At 47.6% G+C, this 26,901-nt stretch overlaps 1 protein-coding gene across 3 annotated transcripts in view; it reads left to right on the forward strand.

Moving 5' to 3' along the window:
- Positions 1-26,901, forward strand: part of CLRN3 (clarin 3) — a 90,931-nt gene that overhangs the window by 13,641 nt on the left and 50,389 nt on the right. For all 3 annotated transcript variants that reach the window (XM_063962221.1, XM_063962223.1, XM_063962222.1), the window contains one exon: positions 7,884-8,327. In XM_063962221.1, the coding sequence (XP_063818291.1) occupies positions 8,093-8,327 (235 nt within the window). In that variant the 5' untranslated portion in view covers positions 7,884-8,092. The remainder of the gene's footprint in view (positions 1-7,883; positions 8,328-26,901) is intronic.

Here is a 26,901-nt window from a genome sequence, read left to right on the forward strand (position 1 = left end):
GTACACAGCATAAATCTCCCCATCTACCTCCTGCTGGGTTACTTCGTCCTCTGCCCATTCCTATGAAACCGTGGACTCACATTTCCATGGACTTCGTCACCGACTTGCCCTATTCCAAAGGTTTCAACACTGTCTGGGTGATCGTCGACCGTTTTTCGAAGATGGCGCATTTCGTTCCTTTGACTGGTCTGCCGACAGCTCCTAAATTAGCTCTAGTATTTGTCCGAGAACATTTTCGGTTGCATGGGTTGCCTCAAGAAATAGTCTCTGATCGAGGGTTACAGTTCACCGCAAGGTTTTGGAAAGCTCTCTGCTTGGCCTTACAAATTAAACTTAAGTTTTCGTCCGCTTATCACCCCCAAACTAATGGGCAAATGGAACAAGTCAATCAAGACTTGGAGACTTTCCTCCGCCTGTATCTATCCCCTTCACAGGACAACTGGGTAGAGTTATTGCCATGGGCAGAGTTTGCACGTAACCATTCATTTCATTCCTCCACTGGCGAATCTCCGTTCTTCATCAACTATGGCTTCCACCCACAAATTCCGGAATTACCAATTCTTCCAACAGCAGAGGTTCCAGCTGTGACTTCCACTCTACTACACTTCAGACAAATTTGGAGTAAGGTTCATGCTAGTCTTAAAAAGGTTTCTGTCCGATACAAGTTTTTCACGGACAAGAAACGGCGAGCCGCTCCTCAATACAAGGTTGGAGACAGGGTATGGCTCTCCACACGTAACCTCCGGCTAAAGGTACCCACCATGAAGTTCGCCCCAAGGTTCATCGGTCCATACCCTGTGCTACAAATCCTGAATCCTGTGGTCTGCAAGTTGGGATTACCTTCCCATCTACGCATACCAAATGCCTTTCATGTTTCTCTCCTTCGTCCTCTCATCCTTAATCGTTTTCATTCTAAGCCCTCAAGCCCCACTTCGGTAGAAACTGAAACTGGGACAGACTTCGAGATCAAAACTATTCTGGACTCTCGTTATCTTCATAAGAACCTGCAATATCTGGTAGAATGGAAAGGTTATGGTCCTGAGGAGAGAAGTTGGATAGGAGCTTCTGAGGTCTCAGCTCCTCGGCTAATCCGGATCTTCCATGCCAAGCACCCTACGAAACCTGGGAAGTGTCCAGGGGCCACCCCTAGAGGAGGGGGTACTGTCACGCCGTCGCCCCGGGTCCCTTACTTACCTCTCCGGGCGCGCTGGTCCTCTCTGCGGCCGTCCTCGCTGGCGGCTCCCGGCTCCCGTCGCTCGGCCCGGCGTCTGGGCGGGTGACATCATCAGGCACTTCCCACCACCCAGCTGGTGTTGGGAAGTATAAATTCAGGCACCAGGAACTGCATCAGTGCCTGAGTATCATCAGTTCCCCAGGAGTGGTGATCGCCAGACTTCCGTGCCTCCAAGCACCTCCGTGCCTCCGAGCATCTCCGTGCCTCCGAGCATCCCCGTGCCTCCCAGCACCTCCGTGCCTCCCAGCACCTCCATGCCTCAAAGCACCTCCGTGCCTCCCAGCATCTCCGTGCCTCCGAGCACCTCCGTGCCCCAAGCACCTCCGTGCCTCAAGCACCTCAGTGCCTCCAAGCACCTCAGTGCCTCCAAGCGCCTTAGCGCCTCCAAGCACCTCAGTGCCTCCAAGCGCCTTAGCGCCACCAAGCACCTCATTGTCTCCACGCGCCTCAGCGCCTCCAAGCACCTCAGTGCCTCCAAGCGCCTTAGCGCCTCCAAGCACCTCAGTGCCTCCAAGCGCCTTAGCGCCTCCAAGCACCTCAGTGCCTCCAAGCGCCTCCAAGCACCTCGGTGTCTCCAAGCGCCTCCAAGCACTTCAGCGCCTCCCTGCATCTCAGTGCCTCCAAGCACTTCAGCGCCTACAAACACTTCAGTGTCTCCAAGCCCCAGCGCACGTAAGCGCAGTTGTGCCTCCAGCACCTGGTATTCTTCTCTGATTCACCAGCACCTTTCAAGTTCTGTCTTTCAGGAGACCTTCAGCTTCCACGTGTGCCTCCTGTTTGCCGACCTGATCCTGCATGAGGAAAACTTACATTCGGCCATCTCTGCTGCGGCCCAGTTGCGGTTCCTCTTCCCGGTCACCGGAAGAAACCCCGAGTCCACAACACTCCCAAACCAGGTCAGTGATAGTTTGTCTATTTAGGAACCACAAGTATTATTTAATATATTTTTTAAAAGAATATATATATTTTTTTTTACTGACTAAAATAATATGGAGAGATCAGTGCATGTTTTTCAGTGGGAAGGGGTTGGAATGGGTTAAAATTTCAGAAAAAAAATGTGTGGGGTCCCCCCTCTTAATCATAGCTAGCCTCGGGCTCTTTGAGCCGGTCCTGGTTGTAAAAATACGGGGGGAAAAATGACAGGGGATCCCCCGTATTTTAACAACCAGCACCGGGCTCTTTGACAGCAGTCACGGGGGGTCCCGGCAGTCGGGGAAAGGGGTCCCATGTGTAAACATGGGACCCCTTTCATGGCGTGGTCCGTGGTTCCAGTTTTTTTTATTTTGCCAAGTACGTGGATTACAAACTAAGAAGAGGACCGATCTATCCCGGATTGTTGTGAGTATAATTTTATTTACAGGTACCCCGTGGATTCTACGTGGACAAGGGGACCGAGCCTTCGTGTCAACATAGGTAAGTATGTGTGTATGTTGGTGTGCATGTATGTAATAAAGTTATACTGTCACGGTGTGTGTGTACTGTTTTTATTTTGGTATTTTTTTTGTAGTAGAACTACAGGTACCAGCGGGCCCGTTTCCCCCCGCATGCTGGTACTTGTGGTTCTCCAAGTACCAGCTTGCGGGGGAGGCTTGCTGGGGCTTGTAGTTCTGCTACAAAAAACAATATTCTTTTCTTTGACACTTGGCTATCAGCCTCCCATCTGCCACCCTTGGATGGGGGGACAGCCTCGGGCTTCACCCCTGGCCCTTGGGTGGCTGGAGGGGGGGGACCCCTTGATTTTAAGGGGTCCCCACTCCTCCAGGGTACCCCAGCTAGGGGTGACCAGTTAGTGATTTAATGCCAGGGCCGCAGGGACCTATATAAAAGTATCCCCCGGCTGTGGCATTATCTCTCTGACTAGTGGAGCCTGGTGCTGGTGTTAAAAATACAGGGGACCCCTACGTCTTTTGTCCCCGTATTTTTGGCACCAGGACTGGACGCAGAGCCCAGTGCTGGTTGTTAAAATACGGGGGATCCCCTGTCATTCCCCCCCCCCCGTATTTTTACAACCAGGACCGGCTCAAAGAGCCCGAGGCTGGTTATGCTTAGGAGGGGGGACCCTACACAATTTTTTTCAGGGTTTTTTGAACACTTTTGTGCCGTCCATGAAGTCGAATCCAGGACGCACACTATTCGTCAATTGGTCCGTTTTTCGACAGCGGGACTGTCGAATCCGTTTTTTATTGAATATATCGAATTCGGGTCCCGGCGGCCGGGATTCGACTGTCGAATTGTGTTGAATCCAAAAACGGTCGAATTCCAGCCGGAATTCAACCGCAATTGCATATACCCCTTAGAATCAGGCACACATAATTCCGAGATAATCAGTGAGTGTGTACTCCTCAATTAAGGTAGATAGGCAAGTAAGGATAAATAGATCTACGGTTGTCAGAGTCTGCTGCTACTAATTATTATTATTTTTTCTAATTTTTGTTATTGAAGCATCAATAATCCAATTCAGAATCATTGTGACAAGCATTAATAAAGTTTCCGGAACTCAAATTATATAACATACACTGATATAAAATATGATTAATCATCATACCGCTAAGTGATATAATGTCACAATAATGAGGTACAATATATATATAAACATATACAGGTTGAGTATCCCATATCCAAAATGCTTGGGACCAGAAGTATTTTGGATATTGAATTTTTCCGTATTTAGGAATAATTGCAGACCATACTGACATATCATGGTGATGGGACTCAAGTCTAAGCACAGAATGCACTTATGTTTCATATACGCCTTATACACACAGCCTAAAGGGGATTTTAGTCAATATTTTTCATAACTTTTTGCATTAAACAAAGTTTGTGTACATATAATTCATTTATGTTTCATATACACCTTATACACGCAGCCTGAAGGTCATTTAATACAATATGTTTAATAACTTTGTGTATTAAACAAAGTTTGTGTACACTGACCCATCAAAAAACAAAGGATTCACTATCTCAGTCTTACTCAAAAAAGTCAGTATTTCGGAATATTCCGTATTTCGGAATATTTGGATATGGGATACTCAACCTGTATATATATATTGTATGTAATAAAAAATCAAGTTAATTACAATGATAGTCAATAGTTGCTGTGCCACCGGTGCCCCACCATGAACCCATCAATCAAAATAGGATGTACCTAAAACATTTTGGTTAACTTCGGTTATACACCGAAAAATTGTATTACAGTTGAAGGTCATTAGCTGCCATTTGTAACATATACCAAGTCGAATCCTTTAAACTATTATGAATTTGTGTTCCTATTGGGAATGATATAGTGGCTATATATGACTCCCACATTAGGAAGAACCTCTCAACTTTGACTTCCCTTTTTAGAACTACTTCAACCCAATGCATCCCGAATTTGCTCAGTGGCATAGAATGAGAAGTGAGAGATCTGTCGGTTGCAGTTACCCTTAGTAACAGCAGCTCGTGTCAGTACAAATGGACACCTGTTCGTTTCTGCCTCTGATTGTTTTACCAGCCGGCATTGAACAACCAATGAGAGACTTACTGAGCTGACGTTGTAGCTGACAGGAAAGGAAGATAGTATAGCTCAATCTAAGGTCACAGAAATAAACAGTATCAAATGTTTGTTAATAATCAACTGCATATGCCATCGCTTAAAACAATATATCATGCAGAAAAAGATAGATGCAACTTGATTATATCTGATTGCAAGCCGGATATTAAGCCCTCCGAAAAATTGCCATGGTATAGTTGTTTGTTAGACAGCATTTAAGGCAGATGCATATAATAGTAAATTGTTATTTCCCAGTTACACCTGTCAGTATAACTATGTAACAAAGCGGTTTAAAGGAAAGCATCCCGGTGCCAGAATCCACACAGCCGGGATGCTGAACGAAGAGACACCGCTGCGTTCCATGGGGTTAGGGTTAGGCTGCGCCTGGGGGGGTTAGGCTGCGGGGAGGAAGGGGGGAGGTTAGGCACCCCCCTCGGAAAGTTAGGGTTAGACTATGAGGGGGGGGGGGGTTAGGTTTAGGTAGCGGGGACGGGAGGTTAGGTTTAGGCACCTCTGGGGGGTGGTTAGGCTTAGGCACAAAGGGGGGAGGTTAGACTGCCAGTAGGGAGGGTTATGGGTGTGGGGAGAGGGGAGAACATCCCTTACTCACCCCGGGTGTGGTACGGTATGCTGGCGGTCGGGCTCCCGGCGACCAGCATACCGGCGCCGGGAGCCCGACCGCTGGCTTACCGACAGTGTGGCGAGCGCAAATGAGCCACTTGCTGGCTCGCTGCGCTCGCCACACTGCGGGCACGGTGGCGCGCTACGCTGTTTTATTCTCCCTCCAGGAGGGTCGTGGACCCCCACGAGGGAGAATAAGTGTCGGTATGCCGGCTGTCGGGATTCCAACACCGGTATACTGTGCGCCGGGATCCCGACAGCCGGCATACTGAAGACCACCCCTCACCCCTACCGGCTTAATAATCAGCAGAATCTCGGCGTCAGTATTTCAAATGCCGGGATCTCATACTGATCCCTTGAATAAAGCTGTTCCTTTATAGTGTAAAATGATTCCGACACTAGATATTACGTGTCTCAGAGGTCTTATTGAAAGCGCAGGTAAAGACGCTGACAACGGAGTTTGTGCAGTGTTCATAGTCACACCTGTATCCACTGCATGATACAAATTTTTTATTGATTCGGTAAGGTGGCCATATACAACCTGGTGCATGGGTGTCCTTTACTGTGTAGTTACTCAGGATGTCTGGTGAAATCACGCTGCCGCAGCCAGTGGAGCTGCTTCGGAGAACGCAGCCATCAGCATGTCAATCAAGTTGCGGCTTTTGGGTTACTGCGAGCAACATCGCAAGACCTGATCTGCACATGCGCAGATCAATTAAAAAGCAGATTTACATAAATATTGAATTTATGTAAATCTCTAAATAGGCAAATAGTTACAAATTCTGACATTAAGGGCACTGACATTAATGTCAGAAATGATCTGATTTCACTAAATAATTGTATTTATGGCGGAAACACCAATGGTCAAGTCATTGGGGGATATCCAATTAGCCCCGGTAATTTACCGGGAGGTTAGGTTTAGGCACCTCTGGCTATCCCATTACCCCTGATAAGCCAGCACGAGTGGTGACTTATCGGGGGTCACCTGATGCTGCACCCGGTGCCAGCTGCTGACAGTTCCCGTGTGCAGCTCTGCTCCTCTGGCTCCCCCGGTCACATGGGCGCCTCCCCCAGTCATGTGACAGCTGCCGGGGGCGGGTGAGAGGGGGGGTTGCGGTCATGGTGCAGCCCCGGCTTCACCGTCGGCAGTAACTGCGCCGAGTGGCAGCTTTCGGGCCGCGGCGCCATGCCTGCAGTCCCAGCCTGCTGCTGCTGCAGCGGGCATGGGACACAGCAGGTTGTCCTGGTCATCGGGGATTTTGATTCGCTTGCCTCAAGCAGGCGAAACCAAATCCCCAGAAACAGCCCCGTTTTCGTGCAAAAACGGGGCTGTTTCTACTGAAAACACACAGATTTCACTGGACCTGTGTGCTTTCGGGAGAAAGGGCATTTTTTTTACAGGCGATCAATCTGGATAGCCTATAAAAAAAATATCGGTGAAACATTGGGAAAAATCACGATAAACATGTTTTACCGGGGCTAATAGGATATCCCCCATTGTATTTTCTGCCTGTTATTGCATCCATAATGTGATGCATGGTGGAAGATACCCAAAGGACACGGCTTTCCCTATGTGTCTAATTATCACCTGGATGTCCAGTAGGATACCTGAGAAGAGGGGGCCTGGAGTTGAGCCTCGGAAACTGGGAGCAAAAGGGGGCAACAGGTATTGCTACTATACTAGCTAGAATGGTGGGGTAACTGGGGTTCTGCCCAGAGAGCATCTATAGGAATGTCTGCTATCAATGGCTGCCAATACCTGCCCCATACCCCCACCCCTCTGCTATTACAACATAGCAAGTACTCCTGGGAGTACTCATACCTCAGGTTGATGGCTGCTGTTGTAGAAGAATAATGACAGTGTAACAACCAGATTCCTCTAACGTACAGGTAGAAAATTGTGGTATAAAAGGAGATTAACATACCTACCAACATGACCTTCTCCAGGAGGGACATAATGCTCTGCTTCTGGACTTCCCTCTTAATTTATGATTGCCATCACCTGTGTTGAACAGGTTAATTGATAAGAAAGGTGTTTCAGCACAGGTGATGGCAATCATAAATTAAGAGGGAAGTCCAGGAGCAGAACATTCTGTCCCTCCTGAAGAGGGTCATGTTGGGAGTTATGGATTAATCATACTTGCCTACCTGACCCTCTCCATGAGGGAGAAAATGCTCTGTTCCTGGACTTTCCTGGTAATGTATGATTGCCATCACCTGTGGTGAAACACCTTTCTTATCAATTAACTAGCTCATCACAGGTGATGGCAATCATACATTACCAGGAAAGCCCAGGAACAGAGCATTTTCTCCCTCATGGAAAGGGTCAGGTAGGTAAGTATGGGATTAATCATGCAGTAAAAATATACTCTCCATCAACCGGTATATAGGTAAGTATAGTGTAATGGAGCAGGAGTAATTGGATGAGGAAGAACCTATAAACTCAATGAGCGGATTCACCAGTGTTGTCGATTTCCCTTGTCTTTTCTCTTTCCTCAGTATTGTCGCTGCAGAGCAAGTTCTAAAGATCAGGGTCTAATTACTGGAACATTTATTGCTACTGAGAGTGCAAAGTTCAATGGGATAAAAATGCAAATATTAAATCCAGTTAACGTCTTCACTTACTAACACCAGAAGAGCTTAGCAGCGCTGGAGGCCGGTCTGCCAGGAGAGAGTAAAGAGGAGGAAACAGGGTGATAGATTACAAAATGCCATCAAGACAGAAGACATTGCTGTTCTTTGCTGGTTTTGTATCTAGCGTTGGATCATTTGCAATCATCTGCACTTCTCTGGGAACACAGCAATGGGTTTCGAGTGAGGTTCGGTTTGCTGGAGGGAATTATTCTGGAATTGCAAATGTTAAACTTGGGCTCTTCCAAGTTACTCGCTCAAAGACTATAACTGAGGGAGTTGCACTTAACACCCCTACCTCCGTCATGCAAGGTAAACCTTTGTCTATTACTCATCATGGTATAGCTATAGGATGGAAGAAGTTTGTACTGTAGTTCCAGTGGTTGCTGAACTGCATATGTCATGTCCCCCCCCCCCCCCCCCCACCCCTTCCCAGGCCACAAAGGTCACTGTTTCCTGCTGTAGTACGCCAATAGAGTATTATCTATTTATTAGCAATATCTTTATAGCGCACTCATATTCTGCAGGCATTCCCATCAGGCCCTGCCCCAGTGGAGATTACAATCTATATTCCCTATCACATGTACACACACACCCATTATAGCATTATTATTTTTTTGTCAGAACCAGTTAACATACCCATAAATTTTTTGGGGTGTGGGAGGAGCCGTGATGGGAATCAAACCCAAGACCTCAGTGGTGTAAGGCCACAAGCTAACCACTGTGCCCCCCATTCTACCCACAGTCATAAAGATTGTACTGGATAGCCATCAATGTCGTAATTTTCCAAAAGTGATATAAACATATCTGAATTACCAGGTTTGACCATCATTCCAAATGGAAAATACTGTGGTGGAGATGTATCAAGCCTTGGAGAAAGATAAAGTGGAGAGAGATAAAGTACCAACCAACCAGCTCCTGAAATTTTTCAAACACAGCCTGTAAATCGACAGCCAGGAGCTGGTGGTTGGTACTTTATCTCTCTCCACTTTATCGCCCTCTCCAAGGTTTGAAACATCTCCCCCTGTATAACCATTTTTTTTAAAGTTTAGTTCCATTTTGTCAATGACAAGGAAGCCTGTTGAGTATACAAGATGTTGTCTTGTCCTCCTTTTTTAGTATACAATCACTTCAGACGTACAAAATCAACCTTTTGCTTTTCTAAAGTGGATTTATATGACAAAATAGGTTTCTTCTCTTAAAAAATAAATCAGTTATTAATTACTCTAATTTACCACACAAGTTGGCGATATTACACATTAATTTGAGCATTACTAAATAGATTTTGGGCTAGAAGCATCATTGCTTGGAAAGTGATAATATGCAGAGTGAAAAAGTACCAGCCAATCAGCTCCTAGTTGCCATGTCACAGGCTGTGTTTGAAAAATGTCAGTTAGGAGCTGATTGGCTGGTACTTTTTCACTCTACAATTTATCTCTTTCCAAGCGATGATGCATCTAGCCCTTTGTATTGTTGAAATAACTGTGAAAAACATTACTTCCACATCGCCTGGTATGGAATTACAGTATCAGATGAGGGGGCAAGTCTATTCCATGGGTGGGGCGGTTGTGTAAAAGCACTAGGCCTCTCATGAGAGGATGTCACCCCTGTAATCAGGTGCGTTTTGAGAAGGGAGAAGGGCTGTGTGCAGGCTCCGTGTGGCCCCCTCTTCTCTGGCAGCGCAGTAGTCTCTGGCTTTGTGCCAGTCTACTGCACATGCGCAGGTCTCCGATAACATGGCGCCCGCACCTTGTTCCCAGGATCATCTCTACTGCATATAAGCAAATCATTTGGAAAATTGCTGCTGTTTAATTTTCCCTCTGATTTTAGTCTGCAGCACCATCCACCACTGGACTCAAACTTTAACTATGTGTGCGCAGTATGTGTGTATCTGGGCCCAGGAACCCCCGTGCAGTGCACACTTTGCACCCATTCTAGATACGCCAATGCCTGTAATAGTTGATACGAGCCCCAGCCAGGTGGGCAGGCTAGAGTATGTATGGCAGAGGTTCCCAAATGCAGTCCTCAAGGCAGTCAATTTGCCGTTTTCTGGTGTTTGGGAGCAAATGGCTGATTGGCTGATACATAACCAGATTGGCTGATACATAAATGGCTGATTCATAACCAGATTTTCCTTCCAACCATCCAACTAGTTGGCTGATTGGAAAAATAATCTTTAGGTGTGTGGCCAGCTTTACAGTGCTTGCTTACCATGGAGAACAGCTGTACTCGTTACTGACTGACACATTATTAAGGATCCATATGTGATACTAATTATTTTACTTGTGATTTTGTAAGGAGACCTGGAAAACATGCACTGTTAAGGGCCCTACACACTGGGCGATTTTTTGAAAGATATGAACGATCTCGTTCATAAATGAACGAGAACTCGTTCATATCTTTCAGTGTGGAGACTCCTGCGATGAACGATGCGCGGCCCCGCGCTCGTTCATCGCTGGTCTCCCGTCGGCTGTGCATGCAGGCCAATATGGACGATCTCGTCCATATTTGCCTGCACTTCAATGCAGCCGCGTGACGGGGGGAGTGAAGAAACTTCACTCCCCCCGTCACTGCCCCCCCGCCGCCGGGTCGCTCGTCGGCCGTATCCGCCGTCGGGCAGCTCGGCGGCGGGTCGGCCAGTGAGTAGGGCCCTTTAGGATGCACTGAGGACTGGAGTTGAGAAACACTGCCATAGAGGCTCCCAGTACTGCACAGCACAGGCTGGGATTATGATAAAAAGGACCTCACTCTCTCAACGGATCTGCACCAGCTTGTCTTTAATGAGATGGGGATAGTAGTAAGGACGGGTGTGATACAGTATCAGGGCAGTCGGGATGCCGGTGTTCACATGATCGACACCGTTATTCCGACAATTAGAATGCTGACAGGGGTCAGGGTAATTATTTTACCCCACCCTGTCCCCTACCCTAACCCACCTGGGGTTGCAGCTAGGGCTAAGATAGTGGCGGTGGCGGCTAGGGCTAAGACACCAGGGGTTGCGGCTAGGGCTAAGACTCTTGGGGCTGAAAGCTACGGCTAACCCCCACCCCTCTAGTGCCTAACCCTAACCCCCCTACCGGGGTCCTAACTCTAACAGTGGTCCCGATTTTTACCTTCGGGATGTTGGCGTTCGGTGTTCCGATGCCGGGTTACTGAGTTACATGACCGTTGGCATCCTGACTTTCGAGATGCTGACCGCATAACATAAGGACACCATATGGTCATCATCATGGGTCTCACCATTATTGGAAGCTGAGTTTGTTCAAGGTTTTTTTTAAGGAAATGGGGAGGAAAGGAGGGGGAGGGGGGTAAAAAAAATCATTACTCAGTATATTTAATTTTTATAAGGGCTGGGTAGTAGTCATTAGGGCCTGTACAGTGATTTACCACCCTCCTATTTTGGTGATGAAACATAAAATAAGCCATGCACTTTACCAATTCACAATTAGTGTACACCCATACACCTCACCAATACAGTTACTGTGAATGTAATGATCAGGGTATGACTGCTGATCAATGACGTAAGGGAATTCCACATTAGGGAACAGTATAGGGCCTGTTTCAGAGTTGTACACTAAGCCGATGTTTCTGCAGACGAGTGATTATCGGCAGACTGCGCACTGCACGCACGTCAAAGTCCATTACCCTGGTCGCTCACAGTGAGGATTCATTTTCAAAGTGATTGACTGGAAGGGACCATCTGGGGTGGTTGCAGGGAGTGGCGGCAAAAGTGCAGGTGTGTCACGCCCATTTCGGGGCATGTGGCTACCTGTGATTACAATCCTGTATGCATTAAAGATGGCATCTCAGTACATGCGTAGATTCTGCTTGACCATAGGGATACTCAGAAGGGTCCATGTTTCCAGGGACCTGTGCATGCGTCGCAGAGAGGAAGGGGCCTGCACGGAGTGTGTACATTGGCCCCCTCCTCTCTTAAATGGCCGCTGGTACAGACTCTAAGAAAACAGAAGGCAGATGACTATGGAGCATGATCAGAACCAGGACACAATACCTAGTTTATGCACACCAACACATGGCCAACCTATTGCTAGATTACAATAAACCTCTTGACAACATCTGTCTTGTATGATACAGTATGTAGCATTTTTCTTTGTTACCCCTAATTAGCAAGTGTTGGCTGTGACAACCCTGTGTCTCCAGCAGGGGGCTCATCAGACTCACTAATCTGGATTTCCTATTTATTTGTAGCCTGCAGGATAAACCATTGTCTTCTGTTATGAGCAACACAGCCTAGGCCCACATCATGCTGATTGTTTGTAACTTTAAGTCACCCTAGTCTAATCATCGCCACAGTTCTCAGTTCCCGTTTCCTCTTATCTGAGATCTGGGCTGTGTGACTGCACATTGCATCATTCATATCCAGGTCTTGTCGTCAGTCACTGCAGTAACATCTGGACTGCTTTACCACTGCAATTATACCAACTGCTGATGCCTCTTTTTCTGCTGTTCTGGGCCATTTATTATCCCTTTTATTGCTCATTCCTTTTATACAGTAAATCATTACCCATTTCACATTGGTGCGTGTGAGTGTATGACACGCAATAGCAGGGAGACACGCAGCGTGGAGTCCCCCTGCCATAGAATGGGGTCTCGCATCCCTAAGGACAACCAGCCCTGGGCTGAACGGAGAACGCACCCCCAGGTCTTTGGCCATACCTCCCAACCATCCAAAATTCAACGGGACAGTCCTGAGGACAATTCAGCGGCTGCAGTCTTCCACGGGCGGAGGGGTGGAGAGGTTGGGGGACCACTCTGTAAGCACTGCTCTGAAAGTCTGCATAGCAGAGCGGCAATGAGTGGATGATATTTATCATTAGTATTGTTCTCTACAGGTGGACTACAGGTCCCAGGAATTCTGCCTGGGTTTCCTTTTTTATTTTTCTGTTTAGATTTGATTTTTCACTAATTCAGTATTTGGTACTTGCTACTTTCTTTCTACTCTTTTTGCACATGGATGATGAGTGGAAGCTTCTCGAACTATGTGGGGAAGTGAGTTACATACAGTAGAGTTGGAGTCACATATGAATTCTGGGAGATTCTAGGTACTACTAATAGTCCTTTCAACAACAGCAGGGCCGTAATTACGTGTGTTCCGATGGTGCCTTGCCCACAGCGCAAATGCACTGAAGGCGCACCATCAGCAGTACATCCCCCGCCGAACCCCCATGGCCGTTACCTTTAGTCATAACATACTCCCACCGGAGCAAGTCTCCTGCTGCAGCCTGTCTCCCACTGCCGCGTGACTCCTCTGCAAGGGACTCGGGAGCTCTGAATTCCCCTCTGCCTTCCATTGAAAGCCCTGGATGCCGGATCAGACGTCTCACAGTCTCTACCCTGCACCCTGAGAAGCTGCTAGCTGGGGGAGGACTCTAGTGGAAGGAGAAGAGGAGATGCTTGCCAGCTCAAAAGGTAAATATAAAACCTTCTCTCTCTCTCTCTCTCTCTTTCTCCTTTCTCTTGTAAAAAGGGGGACTTTGCCTGCCTAATGTGTAAAAAGGGGACTCTGCCTGCTTAATGTGTAAAAAGGGGGACTCTGCTGTTGTAATGTGTAAAAAAGGGGGACTCTGCCTGCCTAATGTGTAAAAAGGTGACTCTGCCTGCTTAATGTGTAAAAAGGGGGTCTCTGCTGTTGTAATGTGTAAAAAGGGGGACTCTGCCTGCTTAATGTGTAAAAAGGTGACTGCCTTCTTAATGTGTAAAAAGGGGGACTCTGCTGTTGTAATGTGTAAAAGAGGGGGACTCTGCCTGCTTAATGTGTAAAAAGTGGAACTCTGCTGTTGTAATGTGTAAAAAAAGGGGGACTCTGCCTGCTTAATGTGTAAAACTATGACTCTGCCTGCTTAATGTGTAAAAAGGGGGCCTCTGCTGTTGTAATGTGTAAAAGAGGGGGACTCTGCCTGCTTAATGTGTAAAAAGTGAGACTCTGCTGTTGTAATGTGTAATAAAGGGGGACTCTGCCTGCTTAATGTGTAAAACGATGACTCTGCCTGCTTAATGTGTAAAAAGGGGGACTCTGCTTTTTGTAATGTGTAAAAAAAGGGCACTCTGCCTGCTTAATGGGTAAAAAGGTGACTCTGCCTGCTTAATGTGTAAAAAAGGGGTGCTCTGCTGCCATAATGTGTAAAAGAGAGCTCTGGGGCCACTCCCCTTCCCCATGAAGCCACACCCCTATATTTTTTACGCGCGCCTGCGTCGTGTACTGGCCCTGTTTTGTATATGGTGGGGGGGGGGGGGGGGGGGCACCGATGCTGTTTCTTGCACACAGCGCTAAAATGTCTAGTTACGGCACCGATCAACAGACAGCAGTAATTGAGCGGGACAGTAAGGGATTAGAAGCTGCTTCATGTACCTTGGTCTGATGTAGAGCTTTGAAAATCAGTAAACCAATCTTGAAATCGATTCACCATCTTACAGGCAGGCAGTGGTAGTACAGGCAGAACCATTTGCAAGTGATGCAATTCTTTGCAGGGAGACCAAGGTAGGGGCAGTATTCAATTAGCCACAAAAATGTTGCACTGGACAAACTTTTTTTTTTTTGCGTTTTTTTTTATAAAAGTTTTACCGTTTTTTTTTCTCTCTCTTCGGTATCCAATTGTTATGCACGAAAAACCCTTTTTTTGTGTGCGAAAATACATAAGGTCTGTGATAAGCTGCAGACCTATGTATTTTCGCGGCCGCAATCGCTGAAAAAAAAGCTCCCTTATTGTGGATTTGGCTTCACCTGCCTGAGGCAGGCAAAACCAACCCCCCCGATAATTGTATAGCCTCGGCGAATCCATTATATGCTGTAAATTACCACGGATAATTGGATACCCCCCTAGGCGTGATGATAAAAATGCATGAATGACTTTAGGCAGATCTTCTGAGGGTGCTTGGATCTGGCAGATGAAAGAATGAGGATTTGATTGTGACTGATACCTGATGTTTGTGTCAGCCACCATCCAGGACACCACGATTCTGCACATGTTCAGTGTTTTCTAATTCTGAACTCCCAGGCCTGATTAGTTTTTTTTATTTTTATCATTGATAAGTATTTTTATGAGTGCCGAGGAAATTTTCCTTTTTTAGTTTTTTTTTTCCACTTGAAAAACAACAAGAGAGAGCATGCCCGAGGCACCAAGGACACACTGGCACTTGTACTGTATCTGTAAAAAAAAAAGATATTGAAGTAATGACAGTACACACCATAGAAAAAGTATTTTATTGGGGGAGTGGCCTGGCTAGCATAGAGGGCAGATGTGTCTATGCAGAGCTCCTGCTAGACACCAGTGAATAATCTATAACAGGCTCGACTACGCAGCCCCTCTGCGCACCTGTGCCCTTTCAGGTACTTCCTGGCCACCCCAAGTTGAGCAGTAGTTGCCGCGGAGCCGGGGAACTCACCTTTGTCTGTACCTGCAGGTTGCGGCCTCCTCTCCCTTTCTAAGCCGGGACCTGTAGTGCTGTCAGCGGTCCACCATGGAGAACCGGGGAGAGCGCCATTGCTCGTGGCTGGAGAGTTATTTGCCCAGCGCTGCTTTACGCCGCTGTCCCGCCTGAGCTGCCTCCTGTGTGTGGTCCGGCTGCAGCGCCTGAGAGCTGCGGCGGAGACGGAATTGATTGCCCTGCACACAGCAGACGTGCGGCGACCATCTTCCCATCATCAGAGGCTGCAGCAGACGTGCGGCGGCCATCTTCCCGTCATCAGAGGCTGCAGCATCCCCATCATCACGGAGGGCCTCCTGAGACGCAGATACAGTTCAGACACTGTACTGTGCCTTGACCTCACCCGCCGCAGCAAGGATCCTGCATAGGCGGACGCTGCACTGCGGCTACTGAAGGGGGGTGAGTCTGTGTGGAGAGATCCAGTGCTCCACAAGCTGTGTCCTGCCCCTGTGTTCACCCCCAGCCTCCCCTTAATTTACAATTTACAATCAATAATTTAATGCTTGTGGGGCATGGTTTGTTTGAGAGCTGAGGCAGGTGTGCCTGATAGGAACTCCTGCACCCACAGCAACTAGTCTTACAATCCATATTGCTGCCCACTTTCCCTGCATCTTTAATTGCCCGAGGCTGCTCCTGAATAGCCTTTGCATTACTTCCCTGGGATCCCTGCTGCCTGCTTACGACCTTCTTCCGCCTTTTATACCCCTTCTGTTGCGGTAGGGTCTGGCTTGCGGAATCGGGGAGCAGCCCTGGAGCTCCTGCAGATTGCGGCCTTCCCATACCCCTTCCACTACGACCTCAATTTTACCTGCCACCTGGAGTGGACCTTCAGTGCCGCAGCTCCTACGACTCCTTCTACAGCCCGCACTGTGTGCCTCACCAGTGGCTACGTCCTGTCACTGACAGATGCCGCACTTACCAATTTTTCCATCAATTTGTGACCGCAACTGACCTCTCTTACATACCTGAGCTCGGCTCTGCTATTACGGGCCAAGCCCTCTATCACATTATTTTTGGCCATATAGGGTCTCTGCTGGGGTGGTCTTCAGTTTGCCGGCTGTCGGGATCCCGGTGCACAGTATACCGGCACCGTAATCCCGACATCCAGCATACCGACACCTTTTCTCCCTCTTGGGGGTCCACGACCCCCCTGGAGGGAGATTAGACAGCGTGGCGCGCTTGCCCAGCTCCATGATGAGCTCGAACTACTTAAGGAGAAGCAAGAAGATTAAGAAAATCGTTCCGTGTGCAATAATCTTCGTATTCTACATATTGCGGAATCCGTGTCTGGTTCTTCTCTGTAGTCATTTCTTAAGGACTTCTTTCAGCACATGGTGCTGGACCTCTCTGATGATGATTGCTTATGCGATAGAGCTCACAGAGCTTTAAGAGACAAACCCTCGGCAACTCAACTACCCAGAGATGTTATAGTGTGTCTACACTATTACAAATCCAAGGAACAAATTCTATTCTCCACCCGAGATTCTCCCACCATATGCTTCCGTGGCATGCAATTGCAAATATTCCAAGACTTAGCCCCTTCAACCATCCAGAAACGGAAGGACCTACAACCTGTCACAAAGATCCTTCATCAACAAAGCGTCGTCCGCTATAGATGGGTTTCCCCTTTCTTCTCCAGGTGTTTGCCAATAACACCATGTATCCAGTAAAGACTTTGGCCCAAGGTCAGGAACTGCTTGCCAAACTGGATTTGCTCCCGGTCTCTCCCCACACCTCCTCCTCCTCTTCGGCCTCTCCTCAACCTCAGTGTCCAAAGCCGCCAATGGCTGAATGGTCTAGAGTGAGCCGTCAGCACTCCGGAGATACTGAACCCCCTTGATCTCATTTGGTCACCTTCTATACCTCCATCCTTACCCACTGCAGATCATGACTGCTGTTCTGTTTCTGAGACCGTGATTTGGCCATGACTCTTGACCAATAGAACCCTTCCAGTTTCTAACCCTGGGCAGTCAGGTACTCAGCCGCTTGCTATGTTTTGTTCAATTTTATGTGTCACGATCCGGGTATCTGGACGCCATTTCTTACCCATCAGATGCCTCCTAAGGCTGGCTCAGCGCTCCAGGACCGGATCCCATCTGTTATCCTAATGTTCACATTCCTGCATCCTCTCCTGTCTCTCTGAGACGCTGTCACAGTAACGCCATATTACATCTGGCATGGCGTCTCCCGCGGCCTCCGCCGCCGTCCCTGAGCTTCTGCATGCAGAGTGTCAGAGTGGCGATTACGTCAGCCGCGGCCTCCGCTGTGTCCGCGTGGTTGGATGTGCACTTGTCAGCCTGGCGTCTCCTGTCTCCAGTGGCCGGCGCCGCCATTACTGTTTTCATTACCACATGGATTACAAACCAAACTTCCCTCCAAGTGTCTGCATGGGCGCAGCCATCTTGGATTCTGTCAGCTGATCATTTTCCACCAATCTGTTGTCTGTATTAATTATTTGCATAATTGCCTAGCCAATCCCTTCCTTGCTGCAGGTATAAATACACTGTGCCTGAGCAAGGAAGGCGTCAGTGCTTTGGTTGTCAAACCTAGTTCCTGTTTGTCTCTCTCTTGTGATTGTCTTCCAGGTTCCAGCTCCTGTCTCAAGACTTCCACCATAGAGACCCGCACCAGCATTCCACCTGCGGTGTAGCCTGACTCTCCGATCCATTTTGGATTCATCTGTTTCCAACTACAACATTACCTGCTTCCAGCCCAGCTTCCAGCAGAGTACAGCTTCTCTTAAAGGGCCGGTGTCCTTTCTACAGTTTACCACTCTCCACCGGTATTATAATTTCACCGCTCTCAAACTCCTAACTTCAGCTCATATTTCATCGCTCCCAAGTTCATTTATTATTTAACTGGTTCCAGCCAGTATCCACTCCGTGCCAACAACAGTCTGGTTCCAGCCAGTATCCACAGCAGCCGTTTTATCTACAGCAGCCCAGCTTTTCCTGGAACACCAGCTGGTACAATCCTGGGTTATCTCCATTGCTACAGTCGGGCCTGGTAAGGACTTTCCATCTAGAAGATTATAAGAACTATCTCACACTACCAGTGCCCTGTGGCTCCTGCCACCCTGTAGTTCCCAGGAACTGTATTTATTCTTTGCTGACTTTTATGTTTCTTTTACTGCTACTGTGATGCATGGAGTTTGTCATAAATAAACATCATTGACTTTTATTCAAGTTGTCGTGGTCACGCCTTCGGGCGGTTCTTCTTCATGTTACTTACATGTCCAGGGGTCTGATACAACCTCCCAGGTTCCGGTACATCTCAGCCCCTACAACTGAGGCTGCCTCCCGTCAGCTCAGGCCCTCAGTTGTGACATTATGTATATAATGTTGGGTTTATTTCTGCATATTTGTCGTAGCTGACTCACAATTTTCTATTTGTTTTTGCATTAATACTGCTCCCTTTTCTCCCACCCCTCTCCCCCCTTTCCTTTCGTCCCTGCCTCAATAGGTAGCATGTTTATTTTCTATCTCCCTACGTGTAGGGACTGTTTCTGTTGTGTCGGATATTCACGGCAAGTTTGGGACCAGGATGTTCTGGTCATGTTCGTTCTCTAGTTCGCCACCCCCATGCACCCTTTAGCACTAATGACTGTTATTGATATACTGTTTTATGTTGCGGTCCACGAATGGGACCCATTTCTTCAGGGTTGTTGCCCTTTTGGGCGCTTTCTGTCCTCTTCTCTTTTCGTATTGTACTCTGACTTTGTCTTTCTCTTTCCTCTTTTTTCCTCTCTTTCTTGGTTCTGGTGTGAATCCTCAGTGAATGTTTTTTGTTTTGTTGGCTATTTGTCTCATTTAAAGCTTACGCTCCACCCCTCATCCCATTATGGCTTTGAAACTACTCTCTGTTAATGTTAATGGGCTTAACTCCCCCAAAAATGTACTGTTGTGCTTGGTGATTGTAACAGGAAGAGAGCAGATGTTATTTTCCTCCAGGAGACTCACCTTACCGGTGCACATACCCAGTTAAAAGGTAAGCAGTATTCCCAGACCTTCCTTGCCTCAGCTTATTGCAAAAAGCGGGGAGTTGCGATCTTATTTCAGCGCAGGGTCCCTTTTAATCATTCTAAGACAATAGCAGACCCGGAAGTGCGATATATTGTGGTAATAGGCTCCCTACGCTCGGACACCTTTACATTTGTTTCTATCTATGCTCCTAACCAGGACCAATCTCAGTTCTTCAACACTTTTTTCAACTTCTCCCCAAAATTGCACAAGGTTAAATTATTCTAGGTGGAGATTTCAACACTATTATTGACCCGTCCCTAGATAAATAATACCCCTTTTCCACTAGCGTAGCACGAGTCGCAGCCGTGTCGTCTGACACGGCTGCGACCCGTGCTACAGCCCCCTGCAGACAGCGCTCACCAACCCGGCAACCCGGGTTGCTAACGCGCTAGTGGCGCGGCAGGGGCGGCGCTGGGAGATCACATGATCTCCCAGTGCCACCCTCCCTATGCACTGTGAATGGGAGCCATGTCGCCTCGAGACGGCTCCCGTTCACACTAGACAGCTAGCCGGGTTGAACACGTGTTCAACCCGGCTAGCTACCAGGGTAGGATTCCCGGATCACTTGATCCGGGAATTTGCCGGGGGACCCGTTTCCTCTAGGGAAAAACACGGGTAAATGCGCGCCCCCGCGCATTTACCCGTGTTTAAAAGAGCTAGTGGAAAAGGGGTAAAAGATGCTACCTTCTCTAGGGCGTCTCTTACCCTTACATCTTCCCTTAAACAACTTAACCTCTGTGATTCCTGGAGGTTTTGCCATTCTTCGGCCCGTGATTACACACATTACTCGGCCCCCCACCAGCAATACTCGCGCATTGATATGCTTTATGTTTCACAGTCTCTTACCTTGACTCTTTCAGACACCGGTATTACCCCTTTTACGTGGACCGACCATGCGGGTGTCTACATTCTATTGGATCTTCTTCAGGGTCCCCCATCGTCTCGTAAATGGCAATTAAACGACACGTTACTGTTATACCCCTCAAGTATAAATTACCTCAAATTAGTTCTCAAGCACTATTTTGACGAAAATTATACCTGTGACGTTGCCCCTGGAATCGTATGGGAAGCCACCCTCCGAGGCCACATAATGGTTAAAACCTCTATTATGCAGAGAAAGGCGATGCAAGAGATCTCATCTCTTGAAACTCAAATTTCAGCTTTGCTAGCCCAACGTAAACTCAAGCCTACCACTGCACTTCTTACCCAGATTGATAACCTCAATGGTCAGTTGAATACTCTCCTCTCCCGTCGTGCTGCTGTTACCTTACGGAAATTGCGCCAAAGATTTTATGATAAGTCTGATAAAATCGACTCTCTGCTAGCTAACAAGTTACGGCTTAAGCAGGCACTGGCTTCCATTGACAAACTCTTTTCTACTAAACTGAATGGTTATACAAATGATTCCAGGGTGATGGTCGAAGAATTTAGAGACTTTTATAACACCTTGTATAACCTACCGGTACCCCCTGCTATTCAGCGTGACTCTGAAATGGTCCAGTTATACTTATCCTACAAACCCCTGTCTTCTATAACAGATAGGCAATTATCCGCATTGAATACTGACATAACGCAGGAGGAGACTACTGCTGCTATCAAGTCCATGCGACCCTCTGCTGCCCCAGGTCACGATGGCTTTAAAGCTCAATACTACAAAACATTCGCGCCTGAACTTGCTCCCCGCCTCACCTCGTTATTTAACAGCATCTTGAATGGTGCATCCTTTGCACCCGCTTTGTTGAAAGCAGATATAGTGGTGATCCCAAAACCTGACAGAGATCCTTAGAAATGCGCTAACTACCGGCCAATTTCTCTACTTAACGTAGACCTAAAGATCTTTGCCAAAATCTTAGCGCTGCGTCTAGCCTCTTATACTCCCCACCTCATTCACCCAGACCAGGTAGGCTTTATTCCTGGTCGCCAGGCATCCAACAACACTAGGAGAGCCATAGACATAATTAATACTATCCATTAACAGAAACTACCCTCTTTGATTCTTGCGCTGGATGCCAAGAAGGCAATCAACCGTATTTCATGGTCCTTTGCCTTTTAGGTCCTCCATAGGATGGGCTTCGCTGGTAGATTTCTTCAAGGTATCCAAACTTTGTATCACTCCCCCCTCAGCTACGGTTTCCGTTAACCGCTTTACTTCTTCCCTTTTTGAAATTGCTAACGGTACTAGGCAGGGCTGCCCACTCTCCCCCTTAATATTTGCCCTAGTTATGGAACCCCTAGCTGCAAGAATACGTGCCACTGCTGACATTGCTGGTGTGCGAATAGGCCAAACGGAGCATAAAATCGTGCTTTGTGCAGATGATGTCCTCATATCCCTGGGAGACACGACCCAATCTCTGCAACACCTTTTAGCTGAAATAGACCTCTATTCCAAATTTTCCGGTTATAAAATGAATACTGACAAAACCGAAGTACTTGATTTTTATGTTCCGGGACCGAGTAAACTGATTCTTGAAGCTTCCTTCCCATTTAATTGGCATACACGTAAACTTAAATATCTAGATATCTATTTAACTCATCGGTATAATCAACTTTTTCAGGCTAATTTCCTCGTGTGCTAGACCGGGTCAAATTGGACCTGCTTTCATGGTCTTTTTATATCGTGGATAGGACGAATAAACTCAGTGAAGATGAATGTGCTCCCTAGACTTCTTTATCTCTTCCAAACACTCCCAATTTTTATCCCCTCTTATGCATTTAAATTTTTAAGATTTCAGTCCTCTCGTTTCATGTGGGCTAATAAGCACCCCAGGATTCGCTTACAACTGCTACAGCGCCCTAGCCATAGTGGAGGTCTGGGTATCCCAGATTTTAGACGCTATTATATTGTAGAGCAACTGGCTCACTGTGTGCAATGGTGCAACCCTGAGGCACGGAAGGTCTGGGTTGATATTGAGGGCTTTTTTCTCTCTACTCCCTTTTATGGATCCCGAGGTCCAACCGACACAAGGATGTGGTCTCCCACCCGATCATCTCCTGCTCCTTATTTGTTTGGGACGCTGCAAATAAAAAATATGGCCTAGCCCCCAATCCATCCCCGATTGTGCCTCTTCTACATAATCCTGCTTTTCCCGGAGGTATGCACAACACATCATTCCTCCAGTGGAAAAACAGGGGTATATTGTTTCTTAATGATATCTCCACAAACGCAAATTTTCCCCAATTTTCTAAAATTCAGGAGGCTATATCTATTCCCACCAAGAATTCTTTCCAGTTCCTCCAACTTAGACATTTCCATTCTACTGTGCTCTCTGTTCTCACCAAACGGCCACTGACTGCTTTTGAAGCATTGTGCCTTAGACGGTCTTCCAGTAGAGGTCTGATTTCTCTTATATACACGTTGCTCACCGACAACCCTTCCCCCCAACCCACCTCCTATGAGACAGCTTGGGAATCTGATCTTAACACTACTCTAGCTGAGGACGAATGGGCGGAGATCTGGGACAATGCTGCCTCTAGCTCTATATGCGTTAAGATTAAAGAGAACAATTACTTTACAGATGGTACTAGGGGGGGTCATTCCGAGTTGTTCGCCCATTGCCGATTTTCGCAACGGAGCGATTAAGGTGAAAATGCGCATGCGAATGGTACGCAGTACGCATGTGCTAAGTATTTTATCTCAAAACTTAGTAGATTTACTCACGTCCGAACGAAGTATTTCCATCGTTGAAGTGATTGGAGTGTGATTGACAGGAAGTGGGTGTTTCTGGGCGAAAACTGTCAGTTTTCTGGGAGTGTGCGAAAAAACGCAGGCGTGCCAGGATAAAAAGCGGGAGAGTCTGGAGAAACAGGGGAGTGGCTGGCCGAACGCAGGGCGTGTTTGTGACGTCAAACCAGGAACGAAACGGGCTGAGCTGATCGCAGTGTAGGAGTAAGTCTCGAGCTTCTCAGAAACTGCTAAGAATTTTCTATTCGCAATTCTGCTAATCTTTCGTTCGCAATTCTGCTAAGCTAAGATACACTCCCAGAGGGCGGCGGCCTAGCATGTGCAATGCTGCTAAAATCTGCTAGCGAGCGAACAACTCGGAATGACCCCCTATGTTCCTTCTAAGCTCTGCAAAATTTATCCTGGTTCTTCCGACATATGTTGGAGGGGATGTGGTGCAGAAGGCTCGTTCATACACATTTGGTGGTCCTGCCCTAAAATACTTACCCTGTGGAATGATGTCATCACCTACATAACTACTCTCTTACAAATGCCTATTCCACATGACCCTAAGTTCTTCCTTCTGCCACTATATGTCCCAACTTTATTCAGACACCAAAATCAATTGATGCGTCATGTGGTCTCTGCGGCCACCTGCCAAATTGCAATGGACTGGAAACGTGCGGCTGCCCCTTCCTTCCAGTCTATTTTGGCTCGTGTTTGGTACGTGTATCGCATGGAGTACATGACGAGCATCATTAATAATTCCTCAAAAAAAATTGATTCCGTCTGGTCCCCATGGATTTCCCTTCAGCAACTCACCTCCCCATTTGCTTCCTGATGGGTCGTCCTGTTCTCAGGCTTCACTGGTCTGCATTTCCCTCTCTCATCGAGGATCCACCCGTCCTGTTGTTTTCTCTATCGTCCTAGTGGATGCTGGGGTTCCTGAAAGGACCATGGGGAATAGCGGCTCCGCAGGAGACAGGGCACAAAAAGTAAAGCTTTCCGATCAGGTGGTGTGCACTGGCTCCTCCCCCTATGACCCTCCTCCAGACTCCAGTTAGATTTTTGTGCCCGGCCGAGAAGGGTGCAATCTAGGTGGCTCTCCTAAAGAGCTGCTTAGAGAAAGTTTAGCTTAGGTTTTTTATTTTACAGTGAGTCCTGCTGGCAACAGGATCACTGCAACGAGGGACTTAGGGGAGAAGGAGTGAACTCACCTGCGTGCAGGATGGATTGGCTTCTTGGCTACTGGACATCAGCTCCAGAGGGACGATCACAGGTACAGCCTGGATGGTCACCGGAGCCTTGCCGCCGGCCCCCTTGCAGATGCTGAAGTAAGAAGAGGTCCAGAATCGGCGGCTGAAGACTCCTGCAGTCTTCTAAAGGTAGCGCACAGCACTGCAGCTGTGCGCCATTTTCCTCTCAGCACACTTCACACGGCAGTCACTGAGGGTGCAGGGCGCTGGGAGGGGGGCGCCCTGGGAGGCAAATGAAAACCTTTTTTGGCGAAAAATACCTCACATATAGCCCCCAGAGGCTATATGGAGATATTTAACCCCTGCCAAGATTCACTAAATAGCGGGAGACGAGCCCGCCGAAAAAGGGGCGGGGCCTATCTCCTCAGCACACAGCGCCATTTTCTCTCACAGAAAGCATGGAGAGAAGGCTCCCAGGCTCTCCCCTGCACTGCACTACAGAAACAGGGTTAAAACAGAGAGGGGGGGCACTGATTTTGGCGATATTGAGATATATATAAAGATGCTATAAGGGAAAACACTTCTATAAGGTTGTCCCTATATAATTATAGCGTTTTGGTGTGTGCTGGCAAACTCTCCCTCTGTCTCCCCAAAGGGCTAGTGTGGGTCCTGTCCTCTGTCAGAGCATTCCCGGTGTGTGTGCTGTGTGTCGGTACGTGTGTGTCGACATGTAAGAGGACGATGTTGGTGAGGAGGCGGAGAAATTGCCTGTAATGGTGATGTCACTCTCTAGGGAGTCGACACCGGAATGGATGGCTTATTTAGGGAATTACGTGAGAATGTCAACACGCTGCAAGGTCGGTTGACGACGTGAGACGGCCGACAAACTATTAGTACCGGTCCAGGCGTCTCAGAAACACCGTCAGGGGCGTTAAAAACGCCCAATTACCTCAGTCGGTCGACACAGACACAGACACGGACACTGAATCCAGTGTCGACGGTGAATAAACAAACGTATTTCTCATTAGGGCCACACGTTAAGGGCAATGAAGGAGGTGTTGCATATTTCTGATACTACAAGTACCACAAAAAAGGGTATTATGTGGGAGTGAAAAAACTACCTGTAGTTTTTCCTGAATCAGATAAAATAAAATGAAGTGTGTGATGATGCGTGGGGTTACCCCGATAGCAAATATTGGCGTTATACCCTTTCCCGCCAGAAATTAGGGCGCGTTGGGAAACACCCCTTAGGGTGATAAGGCGCTCACACGCTTATCAAGTGGCGTTACCGTCTCCAGATACGGCCGCCCTCAAGGAGCCAGCTGATAGGAAGCTGGAAAGATATCCTAAAAAGTATATACACACATACGGTGGTTATACTGCGACCAGCGATCGCCATCAGCCTGGAGATGCAGTGCTGGGTTGGCTTGGTCGGATTCCCTGACTGAAAATATTTTATTCATATAGAGCATTTAATAGGATGCATTCTATATATATGTACGTGAGATGCACAGAGGGATATTTGCTCTCTGGCATCAAGATAAGTACGTTGTCCATATCACCCAGAAGATGTCATGGACACGACAGTGGTCAGGTGATACAGATCCCATACGGCATATGGAAGTATTGCCGTATAAAGGGAAGGAGTTAGTTGGGGTCGGTCCATCGGACCTGGGGACCACGGCAACAGCTGGGAAATCCAACCTTTTTACCCCAAGTTACATCTCAGCTGAAAAAGACACCGTCTTTTCAGCCTCAATCCTTCCTTTCCCATGAGGGCATGCAGGCAAAAGGCCAGTCATATCTGCCCAGACATAGAGGTAAGGGAAGTAGACTGCAGCAGGCAGCCCCTTCCCAGGAAAAGAAGCCCTCCACCGCGTCTGCCAAGTCCTCAGCATGACGCTGGGGCCGTGCAAGCGGACTCAAGGTGGGGGGGTAGTCTCAAGAGTCTCAGCGCGCAGTGGGATCACTCGCAGGTTGACCCCTAGATAGTACAAGTATTATCCCAGGGGTACAGATTGGAGAGTCGAGACATCTTCTCCTCGCAGGTTTCTGAAGTCTGCTTTACCAACGGCTCCCTCCGACAGGGAGGCAGCATTGGAAACAATTCACAAGCTGTATATCCAGCAGGTGATAATCAAAGTACCCCTCCTACAACAAGGAAAAGGGTATTATTTTTCCACACTATATTGTGGTACTGAAGCCAGACGGCTTGGTGAGACATAGTCTAAACTGAAATCTTTGAACACTTACATAAAAGGTTCAAATCGAGATGGAGTCACTCAGAGCAGTGATAGCGAACCGGAAAAAAGGGGACTATATGGTGTCCCTGGACATCAAGGATTACCTCCATGTCCAAATTTGCCCTTCTCAACAAGGGTACCTCTGGTTCGTGGTACAGAACTGTCAATATCAGTTTCAGACGATGCCGTTTGAATTATCCACGGCACCCCGGGCCTTTTACCAAGGTAATGGCCGAAAAGATGTTTCTTCAAAGAAAAAAGGCATCTAAATTATCCCTTACTTGGACGATATCCTGAAAAGGGCAAGTTCCAGAGAAC

The sequence above is a fragment of the Pseudophryne corroboree genome, chromosome 3, assembly GCF_028390025.1.
Source record: "Pseudophryne corroboree isolate aPseCor3 chromosome 3, aPseCor3.hap2, whole genome shotgun sequence".
NCBI classification, from domain to species: domain Eukaryota; kingdom Metazoa; phylum Chordata; class Amphibia; order Anura; family Myobatrachidae; genus Pseudophryne; species Pseudophryne corroboree.